An 18,831-nucleotide genomic window follows, 5' to 3' on the forward strand; every position below is an offset into this window, starting at 1 on the left:
ATACACTCACTAGGATGCGTTTCTGCTATGCAAAAATATCACGAATTTTTAAATATATATCAAATTATTTTATTTTTGGACATTTATAAGTTGATGTTATAATAAACAAATATATCCCTATAAATCAAAAAATAATAAACGTCAACCCACAATTCAACACTTCAAGAAAATGGCGTCGCGGCGTGTGCTCCCTGACGATTTAAGAAATGTTGAATTTGAAACAAGTGAAGATGTCGACGTTACACCTACATTTGATAATATGGGTCTCAGAGAAGAGTTATTGAGGGGTGTATATGCTTATGGTTAGTTGCTACAAATGCGTTTGTTCTTGCTGATTTATGTTCATAACTGATCTCTCAGTATCCAATTTTCATTATCAAACGTTGTCCTAACGAACAAAATGAAAGTTATTAACCTGAGAGCACTGCTTGTTTCCTTTGGACATTCATCAGTTTATAAAGATTGACAACAAACAGTGATCCCAGTGTTGTGATTTGGGGATTTGATGGCGATTTACAGAAAAAAAACTCTTAAAATTTTGTCTTGCAGGGTTTGAGAAGCCATCTGCTATTCAACAGAGAGCTGTGAAGCCAATAGTGAAAGGTCGAGATGTTATAGCACAGTAAGCTCCTCTGTTTTATACCTGTTGCAGAACTACCATACTCATCTGACCTGGTTAGAGACACATGGGTGCTACATAGTGTTAGATGAAAATTGAAATACTCCACTTTCTATAATGTCTAAGCTCCAGTCTAGCTAGTCCAGCATATAACTAGACGACTTCGCACTATACCAAGGTGTGCTTGACGTCTAGCCGGCGAGTGAATTTCTTTGACGCACTGTGCGCTGTACAGCGGTTAAAGGCGAAAATCCAGCCTATCGACTAGAACAGGTGCACGGATTGCTAAAACAAACACTCATTTTCAAAACGGCATACTTACATCCACTAACATCCATTCACTGTATTTTATATCAGCCCTGATACAGAACCACCCCCATTTTTCACTACTTGACGGACATTTTGACTGGTTAACCAAAAAGTGGAATCGCACTAAAACAGTTAGCGATAAATTGACTGTGGTTGCGGGAAAACGAACTTAACTCATTTTTTCATCGTTTGTAGACATTTCTGGATCCCATATATCATCGCACCATTCACTGAACTCTTAAAATTACATTGATTACTCTAAAACGAAATGAATCACTGTAAGTACTAATTATAATTCTACACCATCATCATGATGGCAGTGTGCATGAAGTATACGTAATCGGTCTTACGAGATGACAGTTTTCACTTTCATGCACTTTGTAAAGTTGACATATTTCCAAATTAGGATTTCTTCACTGATTCATTCAAATGTTTCATTTCCTCTACGTTCTACATTTCTACACCATACAGTTCCTATCCTTCAGTAATAAAGTGGCGCCATTACGCAAGTTACATGACGCTGAAAGAAGACATATTCAACAAATCGGTGAATGTGTTTCCAAGATAAGAAAAACTGTATGACACACGCTCTTGGGATTGTATTTCGTCAAGAATAATTTGACAGTGTTTCATATGCGGGCACATTTGCTTAAAATCCCTCTCCAAGAAGGTCAACAGGGGAGGCCCAACAATTGACTTCACAAAACTAACACAACTAAAAACGTTTTCAATTACGCTTCAGTAAATACAAGTGGGAGGTGGTTAAGTGGGGACATGGTACTTGCAAGATGTCTTCTAAAGACCACACCTACAGTTTCACGAAACGACGTAAACATCATACGTTCACATCCACACATATAGCTCTATAAACAGAACATCAAGTACCGAGAATTATTTGAGCACTAATTACGCATAACATGCTTAGATTCATATCCATACATATTACTATATAAACATAATAACTAATTATACGCATTACTGTTTGATGGAGGAAGGGTCATATATTTACACTTTACTTGGGGCTAGTTTATCGCTAGAGGGGAGGGACATTATAGACGTTAGGGCAATACGTCCACCAAATATTTAATAAAGTCAACTGAAATAATACGGCTTTTCTCCATACAAGAGAAAGAAGTCTTCCTAAAATGTCGCATATTAGATAGCTTGGCAGTTGTCGAAAAACGTTCCGAAAATATGTGTCCAACATGTGTAAATGGCACACATTCTAATAGATCATCAATAACACGCGTGTGTACCTTACGTATTACAAGTGGGTATTAGAGTGAGTGATAGAGTTCACTTTTACTCCCCGGTGTTCAGCGATATTCCAGGACTATCGAGACGGGCGACAGCAGAAATGGACTTCACAAAATGGAATTCGAAGCCTGATTTTCACCACCGACTTAATCCTTAGACTTCAAACGTTATAGGAACTTCAGTCTTTATCAAGGTAGTAGCATGAGAGATGTAACACCATGCTAATGTCGTGTCTGAAAAAACCAAACCTTTCCCATTTGGATAATAAGAACACTATGCACACCTATTCAACACCAAAAAACATCTAGAAATGGCATTGTAGGTCTCATGACATCTCGGAACCTGAAATGTACCGTCCACAAACAATGATATATACCACTAACGGTTCGTTTCCCCTCCCGCCTACTGCAGAGCGTCACAGTCCGTTTTCATGGATTCTGTTTTTTAAGTAACCTCTCATTTACATATCCACAATGGCCGGCAGTCGAGGGGGTATATATGTTTCAAGACTTGTCAGAAATAAAATGAGTATATTTTGTTGGAGGTAAGTGTCCCGCTTTTACGATGAATGTTTGTTTTAGCAAAACCAGCAAAAATATCAGTCGATAGGTTGAGTTTTCAGTCTTGATTTTGCCTTAAACCGTTCCGCTCAAATTTCTTGCGGAAAGGTGCGTCAAAGAAAATGCACTTGCCGTATAAACTCGATGTAGGCCTTGGCTGGAATACGAGTTTATTCATATGAACTACAGTCTAGCTTAAGTACTTGTCACAGTATGGCTGAAATATTGACGATGTGACATTAATTATTAACTCACTCACTCTAACTCAAGTAAATGTGTCTTTATTTAGTCATTATTTAGACTTAGTCTTTAAATAACTATACTGAGTCTAACAAACCCTAGGAGGAGGTAGTACTAAATATCCAAAACAAAAACCATCAAGACCATTGGTGTTAATAATCATACTTAAGTATTATCTTAATACTTAGTTCTGCTAACACATTTTTTTCAGGGCACAGTCTGGAACTGGTAAAACAGCCACATTTTCCATCAGTATTCTCCAGTGTCTGGATACACAGGTGCGGGAGACGCAAGCCCTTGTTCTCTCACCCACCAGAGAGCTTGCTACTCAGATACAGAAGGTGTGTATCATTGTATTCTGTCATCAAAGGCACTAGGTTTTGTAATGTTTGCAGTTAAATCTAGAATGTCATGCTTCACCATATATTGATACTGGGCAGTATACCCGGTTCTATTAGAGATAATTCTTTTATTGTTTTCAAACTTTCCTAATGCAACAGAAGATATGCAGGAAGTTTCAAGCACAATTGTTTCAAATCAAGTACTGTATCATGAACAAAGTTTGTTAATACATGTTTTATGGGGGTAGTTCTATCGTGGCATTGTTACTTTGGTCAATCATCTCAATGTTAAATTGAGAATTTTTAAAGTCATTTTAAATCGTTAGTACCTATTTAATTAGATTAGCTATTTCCTTTCCATGTATTGATAATACTTAACATCATAACCAGTGTTAAAATATTTGTGATCAATACATTGATAAACCTGGATCAAAAACGATATGAGATAAAATCTCACATGGGACCAAAAACATAACATTTTTTCAAATCTTATGAGATTTAACTGTTCATTAAGAGGTAAAGGAATAAATGACAAATAGGACATTGTCATAATTAACTTCAAGTCAACCAATCATGAAATGCAATGAATTGCAACTCTGTAGATCTTCTGGCATCACCATTGGTGTCTGTTTTCTGGTTGTCATCAAGGTTAACGATTTCAGTTGTGTCTATATTTTCATTTGTAGTCTTCAAAAAATTTTAAATTTTGATATCGAATGAGATGGTGTCATTAGCAGACACCTTTTGGGAGCCATGATATTGCAGAACACAAATTCCAAACGTGAACTCTGTACAGGATCACATAGTGCATAAACAACATAGTACTGCAAGGTTCAGTGTTTGTCCTACTCCTTGCAGCACAGCTCATTTTGTACAAGCACTGTAACCATGTTCAAAGGTACATACCGGAAGTTATGTTTCGAAAATTAAGAATAGGTATAGAAATATCTTTGACAGAATGAAATGATGACAAAGCCTTTCACAGTAAAATAGATTTATTTCTGATCATACACATGCGCAGGATGCGATTTTAAATCGCTGCAGAAAAATTTGAGTGTGATTTTATTGCAACTGATGTGCGAAAATTGTTCAATCCCTGTCAATATGTAATTAGCGGACCTTTGGTTTGATCAGAAAACTGATAGAGGATTAACATATTACCTGTGAAAAACGTGCATTTTTTTTTCAGAAATGTCATCACTTGTCATGTTTGATCAGTTACGTGAGAAGAATTGTCTCCCCTCTCTGAAGTGAAATATCTTGAGACCAGTTTATATCTGTTGCAGGTTATCCTTGCCCTTGGAGATTATATGAATGTTCAGTGTCATGCATGTATTGGAGGTACAAATATTGGTGAAGACATCCGTAAGCTGGACTATGGGCAGCATGTGGTTTCTGGAACACCAGGCAGAGTCTTTGGTTAGTCAGAACTCTTTTTTGGACCTCAAATCGTGAAAATTCACAATTCAGCACTACTTCCCAACACACTGGAGTGTTCTGTATATTATATAAGAGCAGGTGTGAACCATTTAGGATATATTAATTAGTCTATTAATTGAGAGAGTTGTGGCTTTTTCAAGTGCGAAGTGTACCTAATTATTAAACTTGAAGTGAAACTTTTTGTAAGACATATTTTTTGTATTCTGCATGTAGTTGGTGTGGGCAATGAGGATAATACTGTCAGGAATAAAAAAATGTGTGTAAATATATACGCTATTCTGAGCCCTTTGCCACTATGCTTGAGTAGTTATCAAATTTCATTGTCACTGCAGCAACAACCTGTATGATTCACATTAACTTTTAGAAATTCATCAGTAGAATGTTATTTTAGCAGAGTTCATTCAGGCTGACAATGTATTATATATTAATGCTTGAAACGTCCTAGTTTTCTATATTCATATGAGATTGGAGATTCTTTACTATTGTAATAGGTGCCTAGTGCGTGAGTGTTATGAAACATACACTCATTTACAACAGAACCTTGCGGATATGTGACAAGTGTTGGTTGGCTACTGACATAATATGCTTTGCTTTGTGTTTTACTGCAATTGGTCTCTTTGTGTGTTCAGTAAAATATGTCAGCAGGTTCTGTATCTCTGATTCCTGACAGGTTTTTACCAATCAAACTCAAATAAAGTCATGATTACACAATGCCTTGTAGAAAGTGGTCAAATGCAACATATGTCATATTTGGGATTTCACTTTCTCAGTAAAGTAGAAATCTTTGTACTTTTTCGGTTGAGTCCCATTCGTGATTGGAACTCGCACCCTCAGAGTCTGGCACCTAATCACCATCACACAAAATGGAAGTCGCGCTGGCTGAGTGGGTTAGGCAGTTGACTTTGTGTGCTGGTGATTAGGTACCTGACTCTGAGGGTGCGGGTTCGAATCCCAGATGGGACTCAATCGAAAAAGTACTAGATTTTGTACATTGCTGAGAAAGTGAAATCCCAAATATGACATATGTTTCAAATAAAGTCACAAGAGAAGGAAAAATAGGTTTCCATATTCCATTCTGATTCTGGTTCATGAAAAAAAATTGTATCAAGAAGTTACATCTAGTCAAATATTCAGAAACAAACAGTCCTACATATTTCTCACCTTCAGACAAGGTGACTCAGCAAAGATCTATCCTCTCTGTTTTGAAGTGTAATTTCACTGTAAAGTGTGTTTCTGTGAACAGTCAGTCAAGTCATAGATTCTGGCCACACTATCTGTTTTAATCTCCCTTACATGAGTAGCATGGGTTTTCCAGTTCCTTTTTACCCAATAATCCTGGTATAGGAACCTTTGAGCTTTGGAGCAATAACTGGACAGGGATTTGGAAAAAAATGATGTCCACTTAATGAAATCAAATGACTGATAACCACTGCATGTATGATTTTAATGCAGTTCATAATATATGACAAAAGATTGAAATCAAAATCTAGAACCTCAAATAACATTTGGTAAATTGCAGGTCACAATCATGGTTTGTATTTGCTTACCAGAGTCTGTTTAATGTGTTGTCACTTGTTCCTCTCCGGTGTCATCACCAGTGGAAAGTGGTCGTAACTTTGTACTGAATGTATTCCAGATATGATCAGAAGGAGGAATCTTCGCACAAGATCCATAAAAATGTTGATTCTCGATGAAGCTGATGAAATGCTTAACAAAGGTATGTGATTTTTTGCCAGTTACAACAAAAGTAATTGCTGAAGATTTGTCACTATGGGTATGTGTTTAATGCAGCTTGCAAGGATGTATGGTGCTCAATGATCTCTCAGGGGTTTGAGTGGAAGGTCAGTTTTGATAGAAAGGTCCCTTGGGCAAACCAGAAACCTGTTTGTCTTTCAGATCCCATTTCATCCTTATTATGTGTGTACATTTGTCAGTACTGAACCAGTGCTCATTTGTTTAACGAAAGTTGCAAACATCAGCGACCTGAGGAGGCAATGGGGAATCCAAGCAGTTCAAACATTTACCTCACACTGAAGGCCTGGAATTGAGTCTGCTCACAGGTGTAAAGGATGATAGCTTGTGTCCACTGTCATGATAATGATATTGCTTAAATATGGACAAACATTGCACCAAATTACAGCCAATCACTGAAACTGCATCATTTCAGCCTTTCCTCTACATTAAGTTGACATACATAACTGGAATATTGAAGAATACTGTCCAAAGAAGTGTTAAACCCAACCTGCCCACTCATATAAGTTCTAAGTGTAGGTCCTTACAAGTGTGTGCTAACAATGAGGTATTCATGTATTGTACTTGCAGTGGGCAAGGGCGATGAGGATAACATTTTCAGGAACTAACTGTCTGTCAATATATACGCTATTCTGAGCCCTTTGCCAACGTTTCAGTAACAAATCATCTTTTTCACTGGACATTTTTTAAATGGTTCCTTTCATTTAGGTTTGAGAGCTCTTTTTGACATATCAACCTGAAATGATCTCACATTTGGAAATATTATGAAGCAGGATTTTAGACAGAATTTGAAGAATGGTCATGGTGAATGGCAGTAAATATTTTGGTGAGTCTCGAAAATATTTTGTCAGTAAAATAATTCCATTTGCAATTGTAAATAAGAAATGGGCAATCAAAACTATATTAGGTGATACAGTTTTATGTTTACCCTGCATGGTAACTGTGTAGTTGAGTTATTGGGATTCATGGTGCACTTGTTTGTGAAGAATATTATGTCAGCTATGACTTTTATGAAAATATTATGGGAGTGTATCACAAAATTGTCAGATACACAGGATACAAAAAAGCTGGTATGAAGCTGTAACTTTGTCATGAGGCTAAACAACAAGATGTGCTTCTGTATTCTTTGTATTGTCAGTACACAATGAGGATAATATTTTCAGGAATCAACAATGTCTGTGAATATATGCGCTATTATGAGCCCAAATACAGTTGCTATTTTTTTATATATGTAATCAGAGGCAAAAGTTATTGAAGCATTTCTTCATTGGTGATTTGGAGAATAATTTATTTATTTTTTTCAAATGGTCAAAGGAAAGCTACAAAGCTGCTGCTGTTCAAATTGTTCTTAGGACTATTGAACTTAACCATATATTGAAACATTCTATCTGTGTATTAATATATTATTTGGGACAGTAAACATTTGTCACTGATTCTTCTGTGTCATGTAGGTAGTACAGTAACCTTTGCCTTTGCTTTTAGATGACTGCAGAAACAATCTTTATGACTGGCATTTACTTTCAGCAATCTCGGATTGTGTGATACTTTTCATACTTATTAATAGTTTTATTTTAAGTACAGTAAACCTGAAAATATATTTGTTATTTGCTTACATAAGTAATAAGTCAGTGATACACAAAGTCAATTACATCAACCTAAAGCACAGGATGTTCTGAAACCTAGTGTTCCTGACTAGGATATAGGAACAAAGCTAATTGTCATAATGTTTAGGTTTTAATGTTCTCTGCAAGGGCAATGAGGAGACTATATCCAGGAATTACCAATGTCTGTGAATATATACGCTATTCTGAGCCCTGTCACATTTCATTAATGATAAGTGTATAATAATAATAATTAATATGGATTAGTTAACCAGTTAACTGTCAGATACCAATCACTGGAACATGATAAAGATGTTATATTACATAGAGACCATGTTTTACTTTGACCTATGGAACTTCAGGGTGAGAGGAACCTCTGTTACCAACTTCAAGTTACTAACTCCTACAGGAAAAAGGATGGCCCTCTACTGTGTAATGAACTGTATCATGCTGTGTTGTAAGATTTGTTAGTATGTCACTGTTACAAGACTGAAAAGTTCACTAATGAATTAGACTCTTGTCACTGAACTTAGTCCTAAATAAGAATCCGTGTAATATCAGTGTAATTTCTATTGATGCTCTTAAAGGTAACCAATGTTGAAACTTGAGGATATTGTCAAAACATTCAATATGTATAAAGATCCTTTTGGTGGCAAGGGCAATGAGGATAATGTTTTCAGGAACTGACAATGTCTGTGAATATATACGCTATTCTGAGCCCTGTCACTATGCAATAATAGTATGCTATGAGGGAGGCCAACTTCACAGTGATACCACTCCATTACTGAAACTGGTCATTCTGTCTAATGTTAATGGCACGAAATTGATCAATCCATCTACACCACACTCTGTTGAGCCTGACAAATTAGTCCTAAGTTAACCTAAGTCATCTAAAAAAAGTAGCATTTGCCTTTTGGTCCAGTGCGTCCGCTCTTCATGCCTATGATCCTGTGAGACAATAATCTAACAAGAAAGTGTAACAATTCTGTGATGAATTAAATTATGGCTTGCCTTGGTACTATTAATTTATGTAATATTATTTGTGTATAACTTGCAAGTATCATTTCATTATGATTGGATATGATTGTGGGATAATAATAACAACAAAAATAATAATAACAATCTAAGGAGTCAGGATAAGCATGAAATAATATTTGTACTCTAAATAAACCCAACACATTATCTACAACACTCCAGCAAATTCCTTTCACCTTGTCCTGACTCAAACTAATTGCTCATGTCCCTTTTCAACCAAAGTCCAGTGGAAACCTGTCCCTATGTTCCCAAGAACAGTTTAAAAATAGCTCACCCCAAATATGCCTCTCTTTACAAAATTGTTTCAACATAGCTCTTCCCTAAGACAAGTTTCTAATAGTTGACTGAAAACATGCTGTTGGTTTCCCATGAAGGGCCAGGTAGAATGGGCCATCACCACCAACCCATGCTTGCCATAAAGGCAACTCTGCTTGGCAAAAGAGGCAACTATCATAACTGGGTGGTCAGGCTCGCTGACTTGGTTGACATGTCATCGGTTCCCAATTGCCCAGATCAGTGCTTATGCTGAGGATCACTTGATTGTCTGGTCCAGAGTAGATTATTTACAGACCGCTGACATGTAGCAGGAATATTGCTGAGTGCAGTGTAAAACTAAACTCACTCACTCACATGCTGTAGGTTGTCTGGTCTATCATCAGAAATAAGCTTCAATGTTGTTGAGGACAATGAGGATACAGTCCAACGGGAACTCCATGTGTCTGGAAATATATACGCTATTCTGAGTCCCTTTATGCAACTATGCTTTACATTTTCTGTGGAACACGGATACACATGCATGTCAATTTCCTACAATCACCGTGGATCATTAGTCTATGCATGGCTCCAGATAACATTTTGGACTGTGGGAGTACTTATACCTCATATTGCAACTGGAGATTTTACTGAGAATTGGGAGTAATGACTTATTTTTGTGTGAGTTGGTGATGTGGCTTGTTATTTATGACATTAAACAATGTATCAGCTATCAAATTTCATATATTTGTGGTACAATGGTATTTATGTGTGTACATGCTATGCTTGAAGTCTTATATGTCATAGGTTTTTAGGTGTACATTACGCCTGTATGCCTCTTATCAGTAACCCTGCTTTGCAAATGGTACAAGAGTCTCTGTAATGGGTTTACAAAACAATAGGTACAAGGAGTGTGCTTCTAATGGGATGTACTTAATTCACCTTTAATATATTAACAGGATTCAAAGAGCAAATCTACGATGTGTATCGGTACCTGCCACCAGCAACTCAAGTACTTCTCATTTCTGCCACACTTCCTCATGAGATCCTGGAGATGACAAGCAAGTTCATGACAGACCCTATCAGAATCCTAGTCAAACGGTAACAACGATCCCATCATTCAAACTTCTTGTTCATATGCCAAATTGTGTACATGAAAGAAATTTGTATTCAGCTTGAAGATTTTTTTGCTTACAAGCAATATGTGAGCTCACAGCATGATGCCTTTGAGAAATTGCAGGATATAATGTTTACTGATAACCAGTCTCCTGGCATATTATCAAAAATGTATTGAGGGGATCGTGGGGTAGCCTTGAGGTTAAAGGTTTCACTCGTCATGTCGTAGTGCCAGGTTTGATTACCCATATGAGACAAAAGGGGGAAACCCATTTCTCATGTTGACCTGTGAAGATCCAGGGTAGAATAGGTCTACAACAACCCATGCTTGCCACAAAAGGAGAGTAGGCTTGTTGTAACAGGATGGTCAAACTCGCTGACATGGTTGACACATGTCATCAGTTCCCAGGTGTGCAGATCAGTTCTTACTGATCACTGGATTGTGTGGTCTAGATTCAATCATTTACAGACCACAGCCATACAGCTGGAATATTGCTGAGTGTGGCCTGAAATTAAACTCATTCACTCACTCATTTTTTGTCTCCCCTGCAGCAGCATTGCTGGAATTTTGCTAAAAAAGAGGCGTAAAAAATACTCTTACACAAAAAATTTTCTAAGTTATATGATAGCAACCAGATGTGTCGCCATTATGTTTGAATTATGCTGATTGCTCTTGTAGAACTGTGTGATGCTGTTCACATAGTACTATGTCTGTAAGTATGAAATCATTCATATGCGATGTTGTATCTGAATCCAGTGATGAGTTGACCTTGGAAGGCATCAAGCAGTTCTTCGTGGCAGTAGAGAGGGAGGAGTGGAAGTTTGACACGCTGTGTGATCTGTACGACACACTCACCATAACACAGGCTGTCATCTTCTGTAATACCAAGAGAAAGGTACAAGATGCATTCCACACACTTAATACCATGAAGTATGCATGTATATTTGTATTGCCGAAAATAACATCTGGATAAATGTTGCTTTTGTTTTGCATCTCAACATTGTAAAACACCTTTAATAGATCATGCAAGAGGTGTTTTCGTCAGCTTCTTGTGATTCAGTGTATTAGAACTTTCCAGGCTAATGGTTGTATATTTGCGGCCGTATCAAGACATTCAGTTTTGAACTCACCAGCGAAATAGTCATATTTGACAGCTTCAGTTGATTTAAGTTTGTTATAGTTATGTTATAACTGTGAAACTGGTTAGTAATAGGGTGCAGTTTGTAAAACAACAATAGATCACATGAAATGAAATTTTGTGACAGTGTTTGGAGTATATTTTGAAAACACTGTACTACCAACAGTATTGATTCAAAGTTAAGTTCCTTCACAGATATCTGATATTAATGCAATATTTAAAACATGCACATTTTATACATTTTTATGTTAAATAATAGAACAGTTGTGTTACATTGCTGTAATGTCAGTGACAGGTTCTCATGAAAGCTTGATGGAATATTCTGTTGTAATGATGCAGGTGGACTGGCTCACTGAGAAAATGAGAGAGGCCAACTTCACTGTGTCATCCATGCATGGTGACATGCCACAGAAAGAGAGAGATTCCATCATGAAGGAGTTCAGATCAGGATCCAGGTATGACTCCACTGTTACATAGTCACACCATAAAACGGTGATTGCTAGTGTTGTCATTTCAAGTTGTTTACAGGAGATCGAGGTCTGTTTTCAGTGTTCATGCCTGTCATTCAGTATGACAGGGCTGTAACCAATACTCAGTCAACTGATGAATAAGCTGCAAAACTAGCACCCGCTAGCCATGGAAAGTAAAATTTATTTAGGCCAGTAAATCTCCACAGAGTTCACTCTAACCAGTTTATGTTACCATAAAGTTTTAAATCATGCAAGATTAAATAATGCCAATATTTTGCACTCAGTCCCTATTGTGAGACCATTTTTTGATACATGCAATGACTGAAGTCATATTCTGAAACACTGAAGAACCGTTTCACAAGGCTTTCAGTTCCACAAGGAATAACTTAGAAGTGCCCAAAACCACAATCACATTTCCCTGAGGTTTCACATGGCTAATACAGTGGATATATTTCTTAGGTTTGTGAAGGAGTGATGGAAATAGTTTGCATTAAGGTGAACAAGTTCATAAATGGTTTGATATTTTTGTAATGGTGATAGTGGTTTGGATGTGTGTAATCAGATGAATTTTCCTAATATGTACATGATGTTTTCAGCCGTGTCCTCATCACAACTGATGTTTGGGCCCGAGGTATTGATGTTCAGCAGGTGTCTCTTGTTATCAACTATGATCTGCCAAACAACAGAGAATTGTACATTCACAGGTAACTGGAGACTTTCAGCACCAGAAAATTGTAATGTGTGTTAAATGAAGGGAATCTCACTGTGTTTGCCAATGTAGGATGTAAACATTTTGTCAGCTTCTCTCTGAGACCATGAGCTGTTTCTCAGAGAACCTCAACCCAAAACTGTTGATTCTTTCTAGACCTGTTTATGAGTGCTGTATGTTACTTACATGATCAAATGTATGTTGTTAAAAGTGGGTTTCAGTAATAACACAGTGAATGTCAAACATTTTATGTAGCTTTGAAATACTTTTTCCATGTTTGCTGTTTTACCAGTTATTCATAATATTTTACACCAAGTATTATATTTTGTAGGATTGGCCGATCAGGTAGATTTGGAAGGAAAGGTGTGGCGATCAACTTTGTCAAGAATGATGACATCAGAATTCTGAGAGATATTGAACAGTACTACTCAACGCAAATTGATGAAATGCCCATGAATGGTAAGCTTGTGAAGAATCAGACTGACTGTGTCCTCTTATCCTTGAATACCATTTCATCATGAGTGCTAAGTGTTGTTGATCTTGTATAAGGCAGTATGCATGTAAGGTGATGCTATCACTGTCAACTGTCTTGTGTCCCTTATGACATTACTGTAACAATACTAAAAGAGGTGTTCAATCAAATTTAACCACTTACACTGACAGTTGGCTATAGAGTGTTTCTCCCACTCACAGCTAATTTGACTATTTAATGCCTGTGAAGAGCAACTCACATTTTACTCTTCTGAGTGCATTTGGCTGGCAGTTGGAACTGATTGAATTAGTTCAAGAAGTTATAAGGTTTAGTCCAGTATGGGGAGAGGATGTCGGATTGTACAGATAGTGACATTGGGACCAGAAAATGGTTTTGGAATTCAGAGTGTACAGATGTCAGATAATTCAATGTGTAAATGATGATAATATACAAGAAGGCTACTAGGAACCTAAAAATGTTGGAATTCACAGATTGTTGGATAATTCAGGTGGTGTATATACAGAGTCCACTGTATTTATCTTATCTCTTATTTTGTGGTAACTAATGTACATTTCTGTCTTTTGCAGTTGCTGATCTGATCTAAGAGAGTGGGTGTGGAGAAAATAATTCTTGTGAAACGACATTTAAAGACACTGTGTTCAGACAAACCCAACCTGTGTGAAAGACATACAGCAGTACTTTCCGCAAACTACCAGTCATGTTGTCAGTGAAGCGACAGTATGGGACTGGTATGAACACTGCAGGGGTATTTGTAATGAACAAACCTCCATTGTACAGCTATCATCGCAGAAAGGATATATGCTTTCATCTCGTGGGATAACTGCAATTTAACAGATATTTTGTTCATCATTAAAACGGTTTTGTGCCATGTTAAGATGAAGCTGTAGCCTGTCATCAGCATATCTTATTTAGGTGTAAGTAAAAAAATGTTTTAGAATTTCTTATTTAGTAAGGTCTCATGCATTGTAAATACTTGCTTTGTTATCAATAGGTCATTTCGTACATCATGTCAGTAAAAATCCAATTTTATTTTAAATGTGAATAAAATTCAGACTTGTACAGGGTGTTAATTAATTTTGTTTCTTCTGGTCAGACTCCCTCATGTGGTTGACAGGTCACCCTACTGATTATTTACAGACCATTGTCATGTAGCTGTAATGTTGCTGAGTGACTGGTCATAAAACTGGAGGATTTGGTGGTGCTCTAGGACATACCACTTGTGCCTATTCCCAAGGTTGGAACAATGCATGAATACTATTTCTGGTATCCGTGCAGTGATGTTGCTGGGAAACGGATAATTGCACCATTAAAAAACACATTACCTCACTCATTAATGTAATTTCATGCATATTGGTCAAAGTGTTGATTCAGTTGACAAAGATGTGGGCAGTTACCACCCACAGTTGTTTCATCAAACTGTGCTGTGCTGATTTTAGCTGGTGCCTTAATAATCTGTCACAAAAATGTGTTAGGCCTGGTTGTGCCACAGTCTCGGATCCACAGTATATCCCCCACCGCTGGGCCTTTTCAGCATTGCACAAGCCCTGTTGCTTGATAGTTTTAGAAATCATCCGCACCATTCCTTATGATGCTGGATTATTGTTTGATGTTCTGGAAGATTTTACATTGCAATGGACTCCAGTAGATCTAAATGCATGCAAGTCACCGTCGTCTCATCCGGGCAAAACCCCAGGCTAAGTAAACTTATCCTCAGTACTTTTCGTTACACTCCACCACTGAGTCTTAAGCCCCATTCATACGACGAAGATTTGCATATATGCAAATATGCTCACGTAAGCAAATTTACACACATGAGTAAAAGTATATTTGCTACGCATTCATACGAGGTTACGGTGACATATAAGCAAACAGAAGAAATCACTATACAACTTTCTCACATAACAATGGTCAGGGTAAGACTGCAAATGCATCGCAGAAAAAGAGAGTTGCCATTTTACCTTAGTGTTGGTTTGATTCTTGGATGTGCGACTGACAGGAGCATGAGAAGAAAACCTAGATCAACACAGTGGTATGATAACGTCGTTTTACATGGATTTAATGAAACAGATTGGTTTGAGAACTTCAGATTGAGGAAGGAAACGTTCCATTTCATATGTAAAAGACTGAAAGATGATCGGTCTCCCTTGCCAAATACAGTAGAAGAACCACTTACACATCCACAAGAAAGTTGCGATTGCAATCTACTGGATGGTATCATCGGCTGAATACAGGACAGTTGGAAATCTCTTTGGTGTAGGAAAATCAACCGTATGTGTTTGTATTCATCAAGTGTGTGAAGCAATAACGAAGAAGATTTTTGCCGAGTATGTCAGTCTCCCTGAAGGAGAATCACTGAAAAATGTTATTCATGTATATGATGAAAAATGCCATTTCCATCATCATTGCATATATTTCTTGTGTTATTATCGACTGAATAACATGTATGTGCTATTTATAACAAAATATAAAAAAATATATCAAATTCAAAAGTTTTATTTCTTATAACAATAAACAACAGTTCGGACAAGAATCGTAACATTTTGATCATAACTATATGTATTGTTGTGAGACATCAGTCGCCTCGTATGTGGAATATATCTCTGAAGAGACATACATGAAGCTTTACTTCACAAACTATAAGTTGAAGGAATAAAAAGAAAGTTCCATTTCCCAAGGAATCTGTAAATGTTTTCTTGGTATCAGTCTTCAGAAACATTACAATATAACTACCAATGTCAAACGAACACACATTCAATAAAATTAAAACAGAAGTGTCCTCTCTGGAACCAAATGAATGTTTTTTGGTATATCGATACATTGATGTACACTATCTCTGAGAGGTTAACTCGGTAAAGAATGTTTTCTTATGTCATTCTAGGCATAAACCTTCAGAAATGTCCTCTCTGGAACCACAAATGAAACTGGTTTTTGAATCTCTATACATTTATGTGCAGATCTTCAGAGACTAAAGAATGAACGATCATCTCCATTTGCCCATGATGACTCGGATAGAGATGACTGGGAGCTTCCTGCGGAGGTATATAATCCTTCAGATCTGCACATCTGACCTTCATCTCCATGTGACATTTGACCTGTATTAAAATGATGTGATGACATCGGTGGAACCTGTCTCGTCGGTTGGTTGTTGACAACGCCCAGTATCATCTTTAGCATATTTAATTGATGGTCCCTTTCTTCGCGCCTTTGTCTTTCTTCAGATTCCATCTTTGCTTTTCCCATATCTAGCCTTTGCTTTTCCAACTCCAGCCTTTTCCTCTCAAGATCAAAGACCTTATCCTCTGCTTTTTCATTTCATTCACGAAATCCTTCCATAACTGATTTCAATGCAACTTCTAGTTTTTGCCTTTTCTTTTCACTTGGCTTGTCCTTTTCACCTCTTTCTGTATTCTTTTTACCAGTACCATTTTTGTTCTCATTTTTCTTTTGTCTTCCTGTTATTCCATCTACTTGTTTTCTTTTCAGATTTGAGGCATTAGTTCTTACCTGTTTTTCCTGTGTTTCTTCGTCAATTGCGTCATCCTTTTGATAACTTTCATCATCTTCATTTTCGAGTGGTACAATATCCCCAAATTCATCATTGTCACAAGAATGTTGGGTGGTAGATTCATCATCACTGTCACTGTCGGAGATTTTCCGTTTCAGAGATTCAATAACTCTCAACGGTGACGATGCTGGGCGGTGTCCTAGAATCGAGTCAAGTTCTTCATAGAATTTGCAGATTTTTCGACCCTGTCCACTCTTTATTAGGTTTGACTTGCATTCTTTGTTTGATCTTTACAACGTATGAATGCGGACTTTGCACTGGTCCGCAGACCTTGAATGTCCCTTGTCAGCCATTTCTGTAGCCACTGATTTGTAAATAAGGCCATTGTTTCTTTTTGGATCTTCAAGTAGTTCTTCGATGCTAAATTCCCGCCAAAGTCCCAGAGGACTTCTAGTTTCGTCATCTGACCATGCAGTACCACGTTTCTTACTAGTTTCATTCTTCTTTTCTGACGCCATTTTAGCCTTCTCAATGTCACTGTTTGGCAGTCTGTACTTTTGGGCATCAGGTCACGCGAAATTTCCCGCCAGTTGCCAATAGTAACCATTGAAAATAGGCATGATGCAACCAACAGTAACATTTACTTACCCTATGCAAATTTACTGCGCGTTCATATGCCGGGTTTTACATTCAGAGACAGAAAATACTCACCCCCATAACTTTAACTTATACCTTGTAGCAAATTTGCACCTAGTGCTGGCCAGGTGTAAATTTACATATGTGTGTAAAATTTGCATATAAGCAAATGCGTTCACACGACCAAAATTGCTCACATAAGTATATTTACACATTTGTAAATTATACTCAGATGAGCAAATGTGGTCGAATGAATGGGGAATAACAAAACCTTATGGGAGGTCGCGTCAGGTAACCTTTGAGATTGACCAAACAGAGCACAGCTTACCAAATCGCGAAAGTGCACATTCGCACATGCCTTTTGAACTTTTTATCTCCTCGAAAAGGTTCGTACCCGAACGATTCCGAATGCTGTTTAGTGTACGATCCCTTCCGGGTGATGCACACGGTGTACGTTACAACCATGACAACGGTGAGTAAACAGTCCCTGAAAATAATGTTTTTGGCAATATTCAAGGATGTTATCTTGCGGAAATATTGGCTAATGGTAACCATGTCAACAGAACCCCCAAAGCGTATATACAGCTGGTCAAATAACTGTGTTATGTTCAGATTTTTGTTTGTGGAGAGATCTGTGTCGGTAACCTGAATATTTTGAAAGTCCCACCGATCCCTTAATAGTAGCCGTTGTTTGATTGGTTCAATCTATTTATCCGTCTCGCGTTTGATTGGACGGTTATAAGTAGCTCAAAGGTTACCTGACGCGACCTTCTACTAGGTTTCGTTAGACTCAGTGGTGGAGTGTAACGAAATACACTGAGACTAAGTTTACTTAGACTGGGCAAAACCGATGCTATGTATATGATTACAACATTGCTATACATTATATTACACTACCAGGTAAGAGTAACAAATAGTCCAGTGCAAATCTACATTGTACAGCTTCCCCCAAAATTATTGAAATAAGCTGTTTCCTAATATTGATGATAGAATTTTAAGTATGCGTTACACTATAAAGTAAGGTACTCATTATTGGAGGCAACTCTTGCAGGCTTAAGAATGAACCATACCACTTCAAGAGTTCTCTCTGCTTCTTTGTTGTCATGGTATATTTGACAGCAGAAGAGAAAAGATAGCTGGTTCTAGATAATTTTGAAAGGGGTGTGACTAATGCAAAAGAGTTAGCCGGTTGACACTGCATTCTTTGTCTACAGTATACCAGACTTTGAAGAATATATTTAGGTGGGTTTGAGACTTTCCGGGTTGGACGGTTTGCGGACTTTGGTGCTGGCGATTACGTGCCTGATTCAGCGGCTGTGTGTTCGAATCCCCCCCCCCCCCCCCCCCCCCCCCCAAC

General features: G+C 37.5%; 1 protein-coding gene and 4 non-coding genes across 5 annotated transcripts; all 5 read left to right on the plus strand.

The window, feature by feature from the left end:
- Positions 1-149: 149 nt before the first annotated feature.
- LOC137294964 (eukaryotic initiation factor 4A-III) lies at positions 150-14,392 on the plus strand. The gene is made up of 11 exons (XM_067826196.1): positions 150-302; positions 550-622; positions 3,197-3,326; positions 4,613-4,745; positions 6,403-6,483; positions 10,366-10,507; positions 11,280-11,418; positions 12,001-12,116; positions 12,728-12,835; positions 13,172-13,299; positions 13,900-14,392. Exons 1-11 carry the CDS (start codon positions 170-172, stop codon positions 13,914-13,916), a joined length of 1,200 nt encoding a protein of 399 aa, XP_067682297.1. The 5' UTR covers positions 150-169; the 3' UTR covers positions 13,917-14,392.
- On the plus strand, positions 4,987-5,055 carry LOC137295481 (small nucleolar RNA U54). Its single transcript, XR_010957574.1, has one exon. It is a non-coding gene; the product is annotated as a small nucleolar RNA U54 (small nucleolar RNA).
- LOC137295482 (small nucleolar RNA U54) lies at positions 7,096-7,161 on the plus strand. Its single transcript, XR_010957575.1, has one exon. It is a non-coding gene; the product is annotated as a small nucleolar RNA U54 (small nucleolar RNA).
- LOC137295483 (small nucleolar RNA U54) lies at positions 8,269-8,336 on the plus strand. The gene has a single exon (XR_010957576.1). It is a non-coding gene; the product is annotated as a small nucleolar RNA U54 (small nucleolar RNA).
- Positions 8,776-8,843, plus strand: LOC137295484 (small nucleolar RNA U54). The gene has a single exon (XR_010957577.1). It is a non-coding gene; the product is annotated as a small nucleolar RNA U54 (small nucleolar RNA).
- Positions 14,393-18,831: the final 4,439 nt, after the last annotated feature.

The sequence above is a fragment of the Haliotis asinina genome, chromosome 8 (genome assembly GCF_037392515.1).
Source record: "Haliotis asinina isolate JCU_RB_2024 chromosome 8, JCU_Hal_asi_v2, whole genome shotgun sequence".
Classification (NCBI taxonomy): domain Eukaryota; kingdom Metazoa; phylum Mollusca; class Gastropoda; order Lepetellida; family Haliotidae; genus Haliotis; species Haliotis asinina.